General features: G+C 38.0%; 1 protein-coding gene across 4 annotated transcripts in view; it reads left to right on the top strand.

Annotated features, from left to right (window-relative positions):
- The window catches only part of EDA (ectodysplasin A), a 361762-nt gene that overhangs the window by 241058 nt on the left and 103223 nt on the right, over nucleotides 1-17481 (top strand). For all 4 annotated transcript variants that reach the window (XM_043896912.1, XM_043896911.1, XM_043896910.1 and 1 more), the window contains exon 2: nucleotides 11770-11875. In XM_043896912.1, coding sequence (XP_043752847.1) covers nucleotides 11770-11875 — 106 coding nt within the window. The remainder of the gene's footprint in view (nucleotides 1-11769; nucleotides 11876-17481) is intronic.

Here is a 17481-nt window from a genome sequence, read left to right as displayed (position 1 = left end):
GTAGCTGTTATCCTTGGACTTATTTTTATTAATCTCTAGTTTTATGTTTACCCTTTACAAAATCCCTTTACAGAAATCCTTTACAGAATTCTTTACTCGCATTTCTTTATCATTTTTTTTCATTTTAAATAAATTGTTTAATGTGCTTTCAATTTGCAATAATCATAAACTTTTAGAACTGTAATTGACCATAAATATAATCCAGTGCAATTTCTTTATCCAAAACACTGAAATGAAGCCCAAGGTGCTATACAAATAAGAAAGCTGGCTGAATGGTAATCAAAACAGTTGGGTCAAACTTTACAAAGGCCAATAATTAAATTTTTTTCCAATGACTAATTTTTCAACTATACCAGATGTTCCTTGAAAAAAATACACCAATTGTTATATTTCTTTTTATCCATACATACAATACAGAACCCTGCCCTGTAGAATATTAATTAAAGTTACATATATCTTTATCATTTTGCTGGAGTATATTTCTAAGGAACTTCCTAAGATAGCGGTGAGAGGTGAAATTTGAATCTTTGCAATCTGGAAATTTTTTTTTTACCATCAGACTTAATTTATAGTTGGCTAAAAATAAAACAGTAGGTTCAAAATAAGTTTTCCTAAGAACTCTGAAGGCATTTCTCCATTGTTTGCTCTAACACCTAATGTTGCTAATGAGTTAACCAATCTATTCTAATTCTTCTTCTTTTAAGTATTAATGTTTTTCATCTATGAGAGTTTTCAGAATTTTTTTTTATCTTTGATGTTCTGAAACAATGTATATAGGGGTTGAGAAAAGTGGCTGGATACCCCAAATATGAGGCCTGTAAGTCCCACCCATGTGCAGAGGGCCATTATGCTGGGGGGGGGGGCACTCTAAGTCCCAGAATGTGGATGTCTTTGCTCTGGGGCACTTATGCCCATAGTAGGTACTTCAGATTGTTCTTAGATTACAGTCTCTTTAGAGGATAATGTTCTGGGTTTGTTTGATGTTTGTTTGGGCCTTGAGAATAAATTCCTGAATACTAGGGTGTCTATACTCTGGAGAGGGGATGATTATTCAATACACAGGCTTTCAGTGAATTTTTCACATTCTATTCTCACCCTCTCCCTTACTTGGCATTTCCAAGTTTCAAACTTCTCTGGGGTCCTACAGGAGCAGACCAGCATCCTCCCAGCTGTAAGCCCTCTCTGTTTCTTTCTCAGCCCTTCTTTACCAGTCAGCACCCTATCCACTTTCTGTCTTTCAGAAACATACTGAAATCTCTTTACTGCTAATTTCCTTTGTTAGTCTTTACGTTAAATCTTTTTTTAAAAACTTACTTAATAAAGAATCTTGGGAACAAGAGGAGCTAAAATTGTTTGGTCAGTCAGTCGTCACCTTGATCCAGATGTCCATGTGCTTGTCAAATTTTAAACTTTATAAGCTTTTAATGATTTGTAAGGGATACTTGTAACTAGGAGCAATTAGTTTTAAATTGGGCAAACCTATATTGTTTACTCATTAATTAGAGAATTAGAATTAATTAGAATTAGAATTAGAATTCCTCTCTAATTAGGAATTAGAGAATTCATTGGGGTTAAAGTTTGGTGAAAGAGATCAGTAGACAGCAAAGAAATCTAATGCTCCATTGCTCCATGGAAAGATGACTTTAGTCCCTAAACTAACAATCAAACAATGGATATACATAGAACTGACTTTAATGAACATTTTGCTATACTTCATTTCATTTGTTTTTATTTTATCCTAATTTCTTTTTGAGTGGGTAGCTCTGTTGAAATGTTACAGAAAAGATTTATGAGACAATACTCAGCATGAGACTTCCTTTACTCACTGTCCTGGTCATGAGCAAGAGTCAGGAATTTTCCTCTGAGAAAAGATTTCCATAGAAACACCCTAATGGTGAATCCTAATCAATAGCCATGTTTTTAAAAAATTGTTTTTTCTCTGTTCTATAGCTACTGAAAGAGTATTGGTCTGCCGTTATGTCACATGACCAGTTGTTTTGTATTTACTTCATGTGAGGCCCTGGGCACACTTAGTTACAAGAGACACTAAAATTAAAAGTTATCTAAGGACAAAATTGCAATATTCGATTAATCTCACAGTGCAACAGTCTTCCTGGACTGGCAGCTTTATTACCAGTCCTTTTCTGCCCTTTATGATTGTAGTGTAAGTTAAAGTTCTGGATTTGTGTCCCAGTCCTTTCCTTTTCCCCTCAATACTCAGGTTTGTGCTTCACAGGCATTTATTGCAGTTTGATTCTCTGCTGATTTTATCACCATGATTACCTCCCTGCTCCTAAGATACTTGTATTGATTTCATTTTTGCAGTACTTACACCCTATCCTGCCTCACCTTTCCCTTTGAGATTCACTTTCTATACTCACATTTCCGTGAGCCAGTCCTAGATTGATGGTCCACACACATGTGGGTGTGTGTTCAGCCACTCAGTTGTGTCCAACTCTTTGCCACCTCATGGACTGTAGCCCACAAGGCTCCTCTCTCCATGGGGATACTCCAGGCAAGAATACTGGAGTAGATCGCTATGCCCTCCTCCTGGGAATCTTCTCAAACCAGGGATTGAACCCAGGTCTCCCACATTACAGGTGGATTCTTTACTGTCTGAGCCACCAGGGAAGCCCCACTGGCCACATATCTCTGTTCATATCCTTGGTATCCACCCATCCCCGTGGGTATGAAGGGAATGGCAACTCAACTCCAGTATTCTTGCCTGGAGAATCTCATGGACAGAGGAACTGGTGGGCTACAGTCCATGGGGTTGCAAAGAGTCGGACACAACTGAGCAACTAACACTTTCACTTTCATGACTCATCTTTTCTTAAAATCCTTCTCACTGTTTAATTTTCCTACAATGTTTTGAATGGTTTTGCCTTCTTAGAATCGATAGCAATCTGTTTCATAATTTGCTTCTTACCTAAGTCCTATTCCCCTCCTCTTCAAGTTCAGACTGTTGCAACTGTCTTTTCACTAGCTACCTCATTCTTACCTTTCTTGATCTTGAATATTGTAGAGAATATTTAGAGGTAGTTTATGAGGTTTAGGTCTCCACTGGGAACCAGAAGGGATTTCATAGTGAAATTTTGGACAAGGAAAAAATCCTCCTTTTGGTCATAATGCCCTTTCTAACCTGCATTAGTCCAGCTTTGTAAAGATAAACTGCAACATTATTATAAAATTTTCAAAAACCACTTAAGAATTCATAATTAAGAGAATGTATTTAAGCTAATATTTTCTGAATACCAAGTTCAGTATTGGCTGAGATAGTTTTATCCTGGCACTTATAAGTTCTACAGGTACATTCTGATATATAAATTGATTCTATTCACAAATGGTAGCCTTAAGTGATTTCCAGGTATTACAAGAAGTATATGTTTTTCTCCTTATCAAAGTGTCAAAGCATCTTTCACTTTAGGGTATGGGAAATTATTTATTACACAAGCAGATTCTCCCAAGAGAAGGCAGTGACATCTAACATATTTTGCTGCCCTTCTTTTTATTCAAAGATGTCACTACCAACTTCACCCACACTTCTAGGGATCAAAGACTAAATCTTCAACCAAAAGTCTTTTCTTTCTATATGACACACACACACACACTACTTTTTGATTTGTGACTGCAACTGCTATTTGTAGAGCCTGTCAGTGTCTGTATTTTGTGTTCAACTTGTGGTCAGCTGAAAAAGAGCCTTTGCTCAGAAAGTTTCCAAATTCTGTACTATTGCATTCCAAACTGGTCACGGTTGCTATTTTCCGAAGCAGCCCACAACTATGTCATGTTATTTGAAACTATGCTTCAGTGCATCCTTTAGAGTATTTCTTATGCCCCTTCTGCTTATGGTTATGCCATAAAGCTCACCATACTGAAGATGCTTGGGTATTCTTCTGTCATTGCCTCTCTGCACATGTCAGCTGTGAGCATTGTTTTAATGCTCATAGTCCAGCTGATTTCCAGAATGTCAGTAGGGGTGGACCTCTCCTGCCATTTCACATTAAACATGACTCCAACAATAAAATAGTTCAGCAAGGTAAATGTGCCAACTTTGGCAGGTATGAATTTCAAAGTCATAAAAAGCTACAGACAATTTGCATTATCCGTTGATGAGAATCAATTCCATAATTGTTCTTCAGTTCTGTTCTGGATGTTAGGAATAGGGCCAAACCTAGGAAACAGATGATCAGAGGAGAAATCCATTTTCCCCCTTTGTGTTAGTAGATGTGTGTTTAAAATAACTCACCTTTCCCTGTAATGTGCATCTTAAACAGATTTCCCCTTAACCAGAGGACAAGACCACACAGGTTTAAAACCTTTGAGGAGTTTACTACCAATAGAAGAGAAGAAATTTTCATATTAAAAATATTTGGCATTATTTGATGTCTTAAATGATCTCTAGAGCCCCAAAATAGGAGGTAAGAAAAGGCAGAGATTGAACTGGTCTGTAGTATAATTTCTTACCAATGCCACACTATGGTAATCTCCTCAAATAAAGAAACTCTTCTTTTTTATTTTGCTTTCTACTTTGTAGTCACTTGCATTATGGGGCAGTGATTTTTAAGTCAAACTGCCCAGAGAGCAGAATTCAGTAACTGCTTTTAGCTCTATGTGAAAAATTTTGGTTCTCTTTAATTTCCGTGTTTAATTTACTACATAATTTCAGTCATCATCAAATATATTTTTTAAAAAGTAGATAGTCCCCAGCACTCACATCAGAGATGTCCAGGGTGCCAATTTCCTTTGGCATTCGGACTGATGGCTGCTCCCTCTACCCTGACCCTGCTGCTGGCAGCTCCCATGGGATGCTGTGATCAATGTTGAGTGTCCTTGTTTCCTCTCTTTCAGGAGGCAGCACACTCCATTCAGCAACAGCACACACTGCATTTTCCTTCTTGTTACACTGCTTTTAAAACCTTAGTACTTCCTGTTATGTAGTACTATCATGCACGACAAAGCAAAGGATGATATTTGGATGTTGTTCATGTATATTAAAGATAGTGTCCGGTTCAGTGCCCTCTATGTGGTAAATAATCAGTGTTTGTTCAGGATATAGCAACATCCTGAGTGACCCTCTCCAGACCTTTTGTCAAAAGTCAAAGCATCTTGAGTTAAGGGCTCTTACAAGATTGAGAGAATATTCAATGCCAGCTTCTATCTTCATTTTTATATCCATGACATACACATAAAACTAGCTTGAGCAATCCTACTTCACTCATTGGTACTGGGATGCTCACATATTGCTATGTGGAATCACTTGAGGATTTTGTTAAATACCCCAGGGTATAAATGTTTTTATTTCATTTGATGATCCCAGCTGATTGCTGATGAGTGATGGCAATGGTTGCAATAGAAAAATAGATTTATTCAAGAACATTGAAAGAGAAATCTTTTTAAAAAATAGTTGAATTTCCAATTTTAGAAGGTCTGGTAGGTACCTGCCTCCTCTTGAGAGAGATGAAGTACCAATTTCTATAAACCGATTAACTGTAAAAATGACAGAATAAAAGGCAGAAAACACTATCTATGTGAGACCCCTATTTTACCAGTAGCAAAACAGGACTTCATTTTTAGTTCCCAGATAATGAACCAGTTGAGGAATGAATAATATACTGTAGCAGTTTCTCAAAATTTGGTTCCATAGCTATCTACATCAGAATCCCATAGGGAGCAAGTTGAAAAGTCAGATTCTCATGTCTCACTTCAACTTAGTCTAACTTTGGGGAGGGGAAGGCCCAGAATTCTGAATTTTAATACTCATGCCTAGAGATTCTGATGCACACCAAAGTTTGAAAGCCACTGACCTACAGAATCTCTCACTCCTAAGATCCATTTGATTTGCTAACTTCCAGTAGTATAACGTGCTCTTAGTCTACCTCACTATGGTTGATCTTAAGAAATGTGGTCTCATTCATGTCAAATAAAATGCTGGCTTTATAGAATGGATTACTGATAGTTCTATTATTCTTTTGACAGAGAGATACTTAATTGCTGCTCATGTCAGCCGTGTCCGACTCTGTGCAACCCCATAGATTTAGGGGCCTACTATGTGCCAGGTCCAGAGCTAGGCAATAGGGTTACCAAAATGGACAAAATGAGGTCTCTGCCCTCAAGAAGTTTATGGGTAATTTCCTATGAATCCGTAAACTACTAATACAATCACATACATTGCCATGAAGTATAAAATGAATCAAATTTATTCTATGTCAAATTGGTAAAAATAAAAAGGTACCCAAGAATTTTGTGGGTTGAGATACAAGAGAAAAAGTGTTTGTAGAAATATCTGGAGAGTCACTAGCAATAATGAATTTATCTCTCATGTCTCAGCATTAATGAATTGTTTTCAGCTGAGATCCCTGTCATCTGCAGGTGCTGTTTAACATGTAATTTTACCATAGGAAACAAGGGTGTAATCAGTTAATAAAGTGTAAAGAATTAGATTTTTTTCCCCTTGAACAAATTGCCTGGCTGTGGCCAACATTCCTGATGCCTCCTCCCTTGTGCAACAGTAAAGAAATATTTGAAGAGAGAAGGCTGTTTTGTTCATATTCTGCAACTTGCCTCTGGAGACCATCCTAATGAATGCAAAACTCAAGCTAGAATTCTAGACTTTGTATGAGCAGCCACTGATTTTTGTCTTTACCATTATACTACACAGAGGATAGTTTTCCCTTCTGCCTCTAATTGAGACTCAAATAAGGTCACTGTGAATAGGAATCCTCTTTCAGTTTAACCATTGTTTTGTGTTGCTTTCATTGAGAAAATAGAAACTATGTTCTGTTCAAAGCATTTTCATATACTGGCAGTCCTCGTCTAATGAGCACTTGACTTTTAAATGTCCCATACTCACCAACAGCCTCTCTGAAGGAACTTTAAGCTACTCCTACTACCCATGGAAACTGGAGTTGTTTCTGCTATCTGTAAGAGTTGGTTTCTCCCTCAGCTCTCCTTCTCTGGGAGCCTCAGTTCTCACAGGCTCCCATCAGACCCTTTGAAACAATTAATATGTGAGCATATTCTCCCACTGCTACCATCAGGACATAAGAAGCTGATGAAGACCCTGCCAGAATCCTCATAGGAGCTGAACCCATGAGGGAACACAGGAGCTGAACCCATGAGGGAACACAAAGAAGTATAAAGAAAATTCTAGAATTCTGACTGGTGATGGTGGGGAGGTTCTCCATTTGTGCTTCAAAATCCCTTTCCCCTAGAAATAGCATTATACTGCAATAACATACCTATGTAAAACTCGGTTCACTGACAGATTCACTTATCCAGACCACAGCCAGAAATAAGCAGTAAACAAGTGACTTCTAAGCCACCAGAGAATATTCATCTTACTTATTGCAAAAACCATTCAAAAACACTCTGCCTGCCTCTTTACTCTGTTTGTACATGATTTTAATTAGTTTTAACGAGGTGACAAGCCTATAGAAGATTATAAGCAGCAAATTTGAAGAGATTGGAAAAGATGTTACAAGTAGGTGAAGTGAAATCTGATAGTTGCAGCAAGGTAAGAGACAAAAAAAAAAAAAACGTTAAAAAGAAGTTAAGAATTCAAAACCCAACCACAATGAAAAATTCCTTTGCATCCACAAGCATGGCTACAATTAAAAATTGACTATATCAAGCGTAGTGAAGATGCAGAACACTGGAACTCTCATACATTGCCAGTGGGAATATATTAATACAATGGTACAGTCGCTAGAAAACAGTTTGATAGTTCCTTACAGTAAATACTTACCATATATCCCTAAGGTTCCACCCTTAGGTGTTGACCCAAGAAAAATGAAAATACATGTCCCTACAAAGACTCATACTCATATCAGCTTTATTGATAATAGCCCCATACTGGAAATAACCAAAATGTCCCTCAAAATGCAGATGCGTTAAAAAGCTATAGTATATCCATACAATTAAATACTACTCAGAAAGAAAAAGGAATGAACTGCCAATATTCAATAATGTGGATGAGTCTCACAGACATTGTGCTGAGGTAAAGAAGCAACACAAAATCATATAATCATGTTGTATGATTCCATTTATCTAAACTTCTAGAATGGGAAAAACTAAGGTATGGTGATAGAACAGTGGTTCCTGGGTTTGGGGTAGCACTGAAGAATGATTAGAAGGGACACAAGGGGAAATTCTGGGGTGATGGAAATGTTCCATATCTTGATTTCAATGGTGGTTACAAATATGTGTATTTTTCAGAGTGTATGCTTAAAATATATGCACTTTATTGTATGTTTGTGTGCTCAGTCACTGAGTCGTGTCTGACTCTGAGGCCCCATGGACTGTAGCCCACCAGGCTCCTCTGTCCATGGAATTTTTCAGGCATGAATACTGGAGTGTGCTGCAATTTCCTTCTCTAGGGGGTATTCCCAACCCAGGGATTGAACCCACATCTCTTGGTCTCCTGCATTGGCAGGCAGATTCTTTACCACTAGCCCCACCCCGGAAGCCCCTTAATTGATTATAAATTATAGCTAAAACTTTCATAAAAGTACAAAATTTGCAAAAGGAAAAATTCTTCCGAGAATCTCCCTGCTATAGGATAAAATTTTAATTCCTTAACATTACCTGGTCTTTGTTTAATATCTCTTGCCTCATTCCTTAACCATTCCTTCCCACCTCCTACCACTTATATTAAGCTACTTTTATTTCCAAAAATAGCTTTTCTCTCTTTCCTCTGAACCTTGAAGCACAATGGTTCTTTTGCCGGGAATTCCTTTTCATTTTCCCATTCCTCACTAAATTCTCAATATCCTACAGGATTCATAGAAGTAGCACCTCCTGCAAGAAGCCTTGTGCACTCCCAGTCTGTATTATATACTTTTCCTCTTGCTCCCAGAGAACTTAATGCTTCTCTTTACTTAACAAAGCATGTATCATTCTGTAATGTAATTGTAAGTTTAAAAAAAAAAACACTCAAAACCATAGTGGGCTGGTGCCATTTAATGTACAGGCAAATAGTTTTCTACATTTTCAGTAAACACTGAGTTAAATCATATTGTAGCCTAATTTCTGGTCAAAATAGTTGGAGTTTCAGCACTCAAAGTTATTAAGAACACTCTTCTATCTATAATTACTTGTTCTACACTAAAATAATTGAGATTTTAATGTAAATAACAGTTTGGGATTGTATCATTATTATTGTGATAAATTAGTTATGTTGGCATCACCGGCTCAATGGACATGAGTTTGAGTAAACTCTGGGGAATTGGTGATGGACAAGGAAGCATGGCGTTCTGCAGTCCATGGGGTCGCAAAGAGTCGGACACAGCTGAGCTACTGAACTGAACTGAACTGAACTGATTTATGTTGTGGGTTAAGTAACTTTATATCGGCTTTATCTGGAAACCTAGCTAGACTTTATTATGTTGATTCTACGAGAAAGTGCATTTTACATTCCAGACAAGTGAGAAGGGGGCAATAGAGGACGAGATGATTGGATGGCATCACTGACTCAATGGACGTGAGTTTGAGCAAACTCCAGGAGACAGTGAAGCACAGGGAAGCCTGGCGTGCTGCAGTTCATGGGGTTGCAAAGAGTTGGACACAACTTAGTGACTGAACATCAAGAAAGAAGCGACAAAAACACTGCTCAGTTGAACTATGTGAAATTGCTGATCTTTAACCATTTTTGACATACAAAAATGGCAATTTCATATGATTCAACCTAAATATTTTTAAATAAACCCTAAGGCAAGTTGCAGATTGCCTGTACATTCATTTACCAATTGTGTATTTAATACATGTATATATTCTGCAAAACACTAATCTTGTATATTAAGGCTATTGGCTGTAGTTTTTCTATGTAAACAGTAAATTACATGTTTTTGAAGAAAGTTTGTATAGAATGTTAAGGCTTTCTTGAGTTCTACACATCTTTTTTCCAAATAATCAAAGATGCAGCAGACATGATATTCTGGAATTGTTTATTTTTTCAACCAACACTAGGATGAAAATATAGATTCATTTCTTCCTTTTAGCCTCTAAACTATCTAACAAGTCTATTTTAATATTAATTTCAATTAAAATAATATCTCTCATTTATTAAATGCATATTACATGCTGTGTACTTGCTAACACAATAACTACTTAATGGACAAAGTACAACTATTGCCCCTATTTATAAATGAGGTAATTAAAACTTAAGGACCTTGCCCAAATTTACACAGCTCTAAGTGGTAGAGTTGGGTTTGGAATCACTTTCAATCCTATTTTCTAATACTTGGTCCACTGTTTTCTTCAAGCACATTTTCTTTCGCCACAAATAAGCACTCATGCTGAAAAATTATGATTTAATTCAGTCAAGTATATATTTAAGCTGTGATTATCATTAGTGATACCAGGCCCATTCACATATGAAATACATTGTATTATTATAAGAGATCATCATAAGACGGTAGAGGATCAAGTACTGAAATGAATCTTATAGACCACAAGTTCTATAGGAGTTCTGTTTTAGTAAGAAAGGGAGAAAATAATTGTGCACTTTGTTATTACTAACTCCCAAAATAGTGTTAACATAAACGATACCATCTAATCATAATTGGATGCACAGCATTCTGGGAACAAACCAAATGTTCAGCATAGATAGGAATGTGGAAAAGTAATGGGTATATAATAATGCAATCCAAGAAGGAGTAACAAGCTGAAGTCTACTTCTGGGAAGACATCAGTAGCATGTGAGGGAAATTAGGAATCTATGACCGGGATCTCTGAACCCTAGAACTATACTGACTAGTAGGATTGACCCATTGGATATTTGGGGCAGATGACAGAGGGGCAGAAGATATTAACCAAAATTTCGTGCCTACATTATTAAAATAATAATGGTATCAAAAATGAAAGAATTTGTACAGCAGAAGGGAGGGTGAGCTTAGACTTTAGACACTGAATTTTTTTTTTATTGAAGTATAGTTGATTTACAATGTTGTGTTAGTTTCAGATGTACAGCACAGTTGTTCAGATGAAAATATATATATATAGTTCAAGGTTTTTCACTTACAGGTTATTACAAAATATTTATAGTTCGTTGTGCTATATAGTAGGTCCTTGTTATCTATTCTATATATAGTAGTGAGTATACGTTAATCCTAAACTCCTAATTTATCCCTCCCCCTCTTTCCCCTTTCTTAACCATAAGTTTGTTTTCTATATCTGTGGTTCTAGTTCTGCTTTGTAAATAAGCTCATTTGTATCTGTTTTTAAGATTCCACATATTAGCATATCATATGATTTTGTCTTTGTCTTACTTCACTTAATATGATAATCTCTAGGTCCATCCTTGTTTCTGCAAATGGCAATGTTTCATTCTTTTTTATGACTAATACTCCATTGTATATTCCATTCCATATCTATATATGTATATACATATATATATATATATATATGTACCACACCTTTATCTATTCATCTTAGACACTCTGAATTTAAAGTAAAGGCAAGACTGTCTACAGAAAGCCAGTTTTTTTCTGTTGGCTATTGTTGACTGGGGCTTCCCTGGTGGCTCAGTGGTAACGTATTTACCTGCCAATGCAGGAGACATGGATTGGATCTTCCTGGTTCGGGAAGATCCCCTGGAGAAGGAAATGGCAACCCATTCCAGTATTCTTGCCAGGAAAGTTCCATGGACAGAGGAGCCTGGTGGGCTGCAGTCCATGGATCGCAAAAGAGTTGGATATGACTTAGTAACTCAACCACAACAAAAATAGTTGACTGGGTCAACCTTTAACTTATCTACTCGTTATTTTTCAGATGGCCCTTGTGAATTTCTTCATCCCTAAAGAAAAGTCATACTCTGAAGAGGAAAGTAGGCGTGTTCGCCGCAATAAAAGAAGCAAAAGCAGTGAAGGAGCAGATGGTAAGTCTGCTTGGGTGATCCTTTATCACATATCAAACTATACCATTCTAAAAACTACATTTTCAAGTGTGCATCACCATCTCATATATTATCCATAGACTCAAGGCTGCAGAAGATTTTTCCAGCCTAAACTGCCTAACCTACCTAATCTGCTCTTAGGTGCCTATACAAAGATCCTCCCTCCTCCAACCCCAGATACCTTTAGTCCTTTCACAGTGTATCTGAGAACCATGATGGCATTTGTAACCCTCAAGATCACCCTCCATAAAGACCTCATCTCTCCTAGGGACATCCTATATTTACTAAGACCATCAAGAGGATTCAGTCCTATTCTTGAAATTGACAGAGTATTGTGCCATGGTAGCACTTACATGATATGTTAAATCCAGTGATAATTATGTCTTCATTGGTATCAGCTACCATGCCTCTGGGGCTTCCCTCATAGCACAGTCAGTAAAGAATCTGCCTGCAATGCAGGAGACCCAGGTTCAATCCCTGGGTCAGGAAGATCCCCCTGGAGAAGGAAATGGCAACCAACTCCAGTATTCTTGCCTAGAGAATCCCATGGACAGATGAGCCTGGAAGGCTACAGTTCATGGGGTCATAAGAGTCAGACACGACTTAGCGACTAAACCACCACCACCAGGCCTCTAGAATTCATCTGTAAGTTCCTCGACTACAGAAATTCATTTCTCTTTGTAAAGTTCCAAAATCCAGCCTAATACCTAGCAAGTTGTTGGTGTTTGCAATATAAGTCAATGATGTTGATTGCCCCAATAGCTAAGTTATGATTTGGCATGAAAACCATCCATATTGAAGGTGAAACAGCTTCAAGTTAACTAGCAATGCGTTTTGTGGGGCATAACAAAATGTTGAGCTAGTTCCTGGACAGGGTCTTTGAATTGATCTATTTTTACATCTTTCTGTCAATTGATAGAATGCTACCTCTTTGGCATATGAGTTTGTAGAATGCATAGCTCAGGGCTATTGTAAAGCCATCTAGATTCAAAGACAGCACATGTCTGAATGAATCTTCCAAAGATATATGTTCTAGGGGGTTACAAAGCAATATGACTTTATGAAAGTGAAAATGAGATTTTTTTAAAGCTGACGTTTGTCAGTGTAAAAAGGGTACAATCATGGAAGCAGTTCTAGATGGCATGAGCAATTGATGCAATGGGGCCAAGAGTTTGTCAATTGGGATAAGAAGAGGTAAAGCTGGATGAAGTCTGAAAAAGAGCTCAGAACAACAACCTGTAATAAAGACAAGAGTCAGAAATAAGGTAAGTAAGGTGTTTCTTCAGCACCACTGAAGGCTCAGGGGTAAAGAATCCCCCTACAATGCAGGAGACGCAGATTTAAATGCAGGGTTGGAAAGATCCCCTGGAGGAGTAATGGCAACCCACTCCAGCATTCTTGCCTGAGAAACCCCGTGGACAGAGGAGCCTGGTGGGCTATAGTCCAAAGGGACATGAAGAGTCAGAAACAACTGAGCAACAGAATACACACACACACACACACACACACATTCTCAAACACACACACACAGGTGTTTCTAGTCAATGGAGGTGGCAACAGCTTTGAGCCCTTCAACTGAGAACTGAACCAGTGGGACCGTTCTCTAGAGCAGATATTTAGTATATAATTAATGACCAAGTTTGAGCCTAGGAAATGTGGTCCATGAAGTAATAGGCACCCATTATTGACATCTGTTTTTCGCCAGTTTCCTGGAAGTCTTTGGAAAGTATAAGTCGCTCTTATTCTGTGATCTATGTAGATTTTTCCACCTTCAACTCTTCCTCTGAACCACTCCCAGTACCACCAAATCTTTCATATTCCCTGATTGCTACAGAAGAGAGAAGAGAGGTGGTAAGAACAATATCACTTTCTGTAGTGGGCATGGTCTTCCCTTCCTCTCCACAGAGGCTTTTAAAGTCCAGTGGCTTTTAAACTTTACCTCTACATCTGACTTTCCAAGTTTTCTCGTAAAGAAGGCAACTTCCTCCTCTCTCCCAAACCACTTTATCTGGATCTGGGCACCAGCATCTCTGCTACTGATCTTCTTTAAAGTCTTTATTATGTTTTGAAACAAAATAGTTTTTCCATCTGTTGAAGGACAAAGTCTCTGTTATTAATTTTTAGCACTTCTTGTCTAATTTCCTCCTGATCTCATACTCTCATCAGTCACTACATGCTACTCACTTTGTGCCTACATCAAACTTCTTGTGCAATTTCTGATATATATTATATTTTTAATCTTCAAAGGTTATATTAGTATAATATTGAGAAGTAAAGAACAAAATACAATTATTGGAGGACAAGTGCTCTACAATATTTTATTGGCCTCTACCACACATCAACACGAGCAGATATTTTCTTTAAACAGATTCAGTTCACTTCTAAATTGTATTCAGTTGTACCTCAGTTCAGTTCAGTTGCTCAGTCGTGTCTGACTCTTTGCGACGCCATGGACTGCAGCATATCAGGCTGCTGTCCATCACCAACTCCCGGAGCTTGCTCAAACTCAAGTCCATTGAGTCCATGATGCCATCAAACCATTTCATCCTCTGTCATCCTCTCCTCCTGCCTTCAGTCTTTCCCAGCATCAGGGTCTTTTCCAAGGACTCAGTTCTTCTCATCAGGTGGCCAAAGGATTGCAGTTTCAGCTTCAGCATCAGTCTTTCCAGTTAAAATTCAGGACCGATTTCCCTCAAGATTGACTGGTTTGATCTCCTTGCAGTCCAAGTGACTCTCAAGAGTCTTTTTCAACACCACAGTTCAAAAACATCAATTCTTTGGTGTTCAGCTTTCTTTATAGTCGAACTCTCACATCCATACATGACTACTGGAAAAACCATAGCTTTAACTAGATGGACCTTTGTTGGCAAAGAAATGTCTCTGCTTTCTAATATGCTGTCTAGGTTTGTCATAGCGTTTCTTCCAAGGGGCAAGTCTTTTAATTTCATGGCTGCAGACACCATCTGCAGTGATTTTGGAGCCCCCAAAAAAATAAAGTCTCTCACTGTTTCCATTGTTTCCCCATCTATTTGCCATGAAGTGATGGAACCGGATGCCATGATCTTAGTTTTTTGAATGTTGAGTTTTAAGCCAGATTTTTAACTCTCCTCATCCACTTTCATCAAGAGGCTCTTTAGTTCTTCTTCACTTTCTGCCATAAGGGTGGTGTCATCTGCATATCTGAGCTTATTGATATTTCTCCCGGCAATCTAGATTCCAGCTTGTTCTTCATCCAGCCTGGCATTTCACATGATGTACTCTGCATATAAGTTAAATAAGCAGGGTGATATTATACAGCCTTGACGTACTCCTTTCCCAATTTGGAACCAGTCTGTTGTTCCATGTCCAGTTCAAAATGTTACTTCTTAACCTGCATACAGATTTCTCACGAGGCAGGTAAATTGGTCTGCTATTCCCATCTCTTGAAGAATTTTCCACAATTTGTTGTGATCTACACAGTCAAAGCCTTGGTGTAATCAATAAAGAAGAAGTAGATGTTTTTCTGGTATGCTCTTGCTTTTTTGATGATTTAACAGATGTTGGAAATTTGATCTCTGGTTCCTCTGCTTTTTCTAAATCCAGCTTGAACATCTGGAAGTTCATAGTTCACGTACTGTTGAAGCCTGGCTTGGTTGAGTATTACTTTACTAGCATGTGAGATGAATGCAAATGTGTGGTAGTTTGAACATTCTTTGGCATTGCCTTTCTTTGGGATTGGAATGAAAACTGACTTTTTCCAGTGCTGTGGCGACAGCTGAGTTTTCCAAATTTGCTGGCATATTGAATGTAGCACTTTCACAGCATCACCTTTAAGATTTGAAATAGCTCAACTGGAGTTCCATTACCTCCACTAACTTGGTTCGTAGTGATGCTTCCTAAGGCCCACTTGACTTCACATTCCAGGATGTCTGGCTCTAGGTGAGTGATCATACCGTTGTGGTTATCTGGGTCATGAAGATCTTTGTACAGTTCTTCTGTGTATTCTTGTCACCTCTTCTTAATATCTTCTGCCTCTGTTAGGGCCATACCATTTCTCTCCTTTATTGTGCTCATCTTTGTATGAAATGTTCCCTTGGTATCTCTAATTTTCTTGAAGAGATTTCTAGTCTTTCACATTCTATTGTTTTCCTCTGTTTCTTTGCACTGATCACTGAGGGAGGCTTTCTTATCTCTCCTTGCTATTCTTTAGAAATCTGCATTCAAATGGTATATCTTTCCTTTTCTCCTTTGCCTTTCACTTCTCTTCTTTTCTCAGCTATTTGTAAGGCCTCCTCAGACAATCATTTTGCCCTTTTCCATGTCTTTTTCTTGGTAATGCTCTTGATCACTGCCTCCTGTACAGTGTCACAAACCTCTGTTCATAGTTCTTCAGGCACTGTCTCTATCAGATCTAATCGTTTAAATCTATTTCTCACTCCCACTGTATAATCGTTAGGAATTTGATTTAGGTCATACCTGAATGGTCTAGTGGTTTTCCCTACTTTCTTAAATTTAAGTCTGAATATTTCAATAAGGAGCTCATGATCTGAGCCACAGTCAGCTCCAGGTCTTGTTTTTGCTGACTGTATAAAGCTTCTCCATCTTTCACTGTAAAGAATATAATCAATCTGATTTTGCTATTGAGCATCTGGTGATGTCCATGTGTAGAGTCTTCTCTTGTGTTGTTGGAAGAGGGTGTTTGCTATGACCAGTGTGTTCTCTTGGCAAAACTCTCTTAGCCTTTTCCCTGCTTCATTTTGTACTCCAAGGCCAAAGTTGCCTGTTACTCCAGGTATCTTTTGATTTCCTTCTTTTGCATTCCAGTCCCCCAAATAGTATAGCTGGAAGGAATACAATAGCTCCTTAGAGTTAGGAGTATAAAATGCTTGGGGGTTCTGGGATTTGATTAGTTTTCCAACCTTGCACCTGGCACGCTATAGAACCATTTATTTAGATGTGGTGTGTGTCCCAGTGAGTTAAAATGTGACAAGCCAATCCAAATCTCCATTCCTATTATTCTGCTCAGTATATGTTATATTTATTCAAAACATTCATCAAATATTTACTGAGAAAATACAGCAGTTTCTATAATACTACTATGAAGATGCCATAAGGATATTGGTATTTATTTAATTTTACATCCTCATTGTCTGGTATAGGACATAATAGACTCTCTATAAATATTTCTTGTTGCCCTCAGAAAGCTTACCTTCCAGTGTCTCGAGACTGATAAGGAACAGAATTGGTGGTGATAAGTGTTTTAGAGAAAAATATAGCAGGGCAAGAAGGAGAGAGTGTGATGAATTGTTTTGTAAGGGGATCAGGCAAGCTCCTCTTATAAGGAAACATTTGAGAAGAGAACTGAATGAAATGAAAGTGTTAGCCATGTGAATATCTGGATTTTGAGTGGAGAAGATAAGCAGTACATACAAATGCTCTACAGGATAAGAATGCTTGAAATGTTCCAGAAAGATCAGTGTGGCTGGGAATAGAGTGAGCAAGAAAGAGCAAGAGGGAAGATGAGGTCAGGGGGTGAAGTCAAATCTAGAGCCTTGTTATGGGCCAAGGTAAGGACTCTGACCTCTATGCCTGCACCAGATGGGGAACCA

Source organism: Cervus elaphus, chromosome X, assembly GCF_910594005.1.
Source record: "Cervus elaphus chromosome X, mCerEla1.1, whole genome shotgun sequence".
Taxonomy (NCBI): Eukaryota; Metazoa; Chordata; class Mammalia; order Artiodactyla; family Cervidae; genus Cervus; species Cervus elaphus.
The sequence above is the reverse complement of the archived record's forward strand: the minus strand, read 5'-3'. Positions and strand labels throughout refer to the sequence as shown.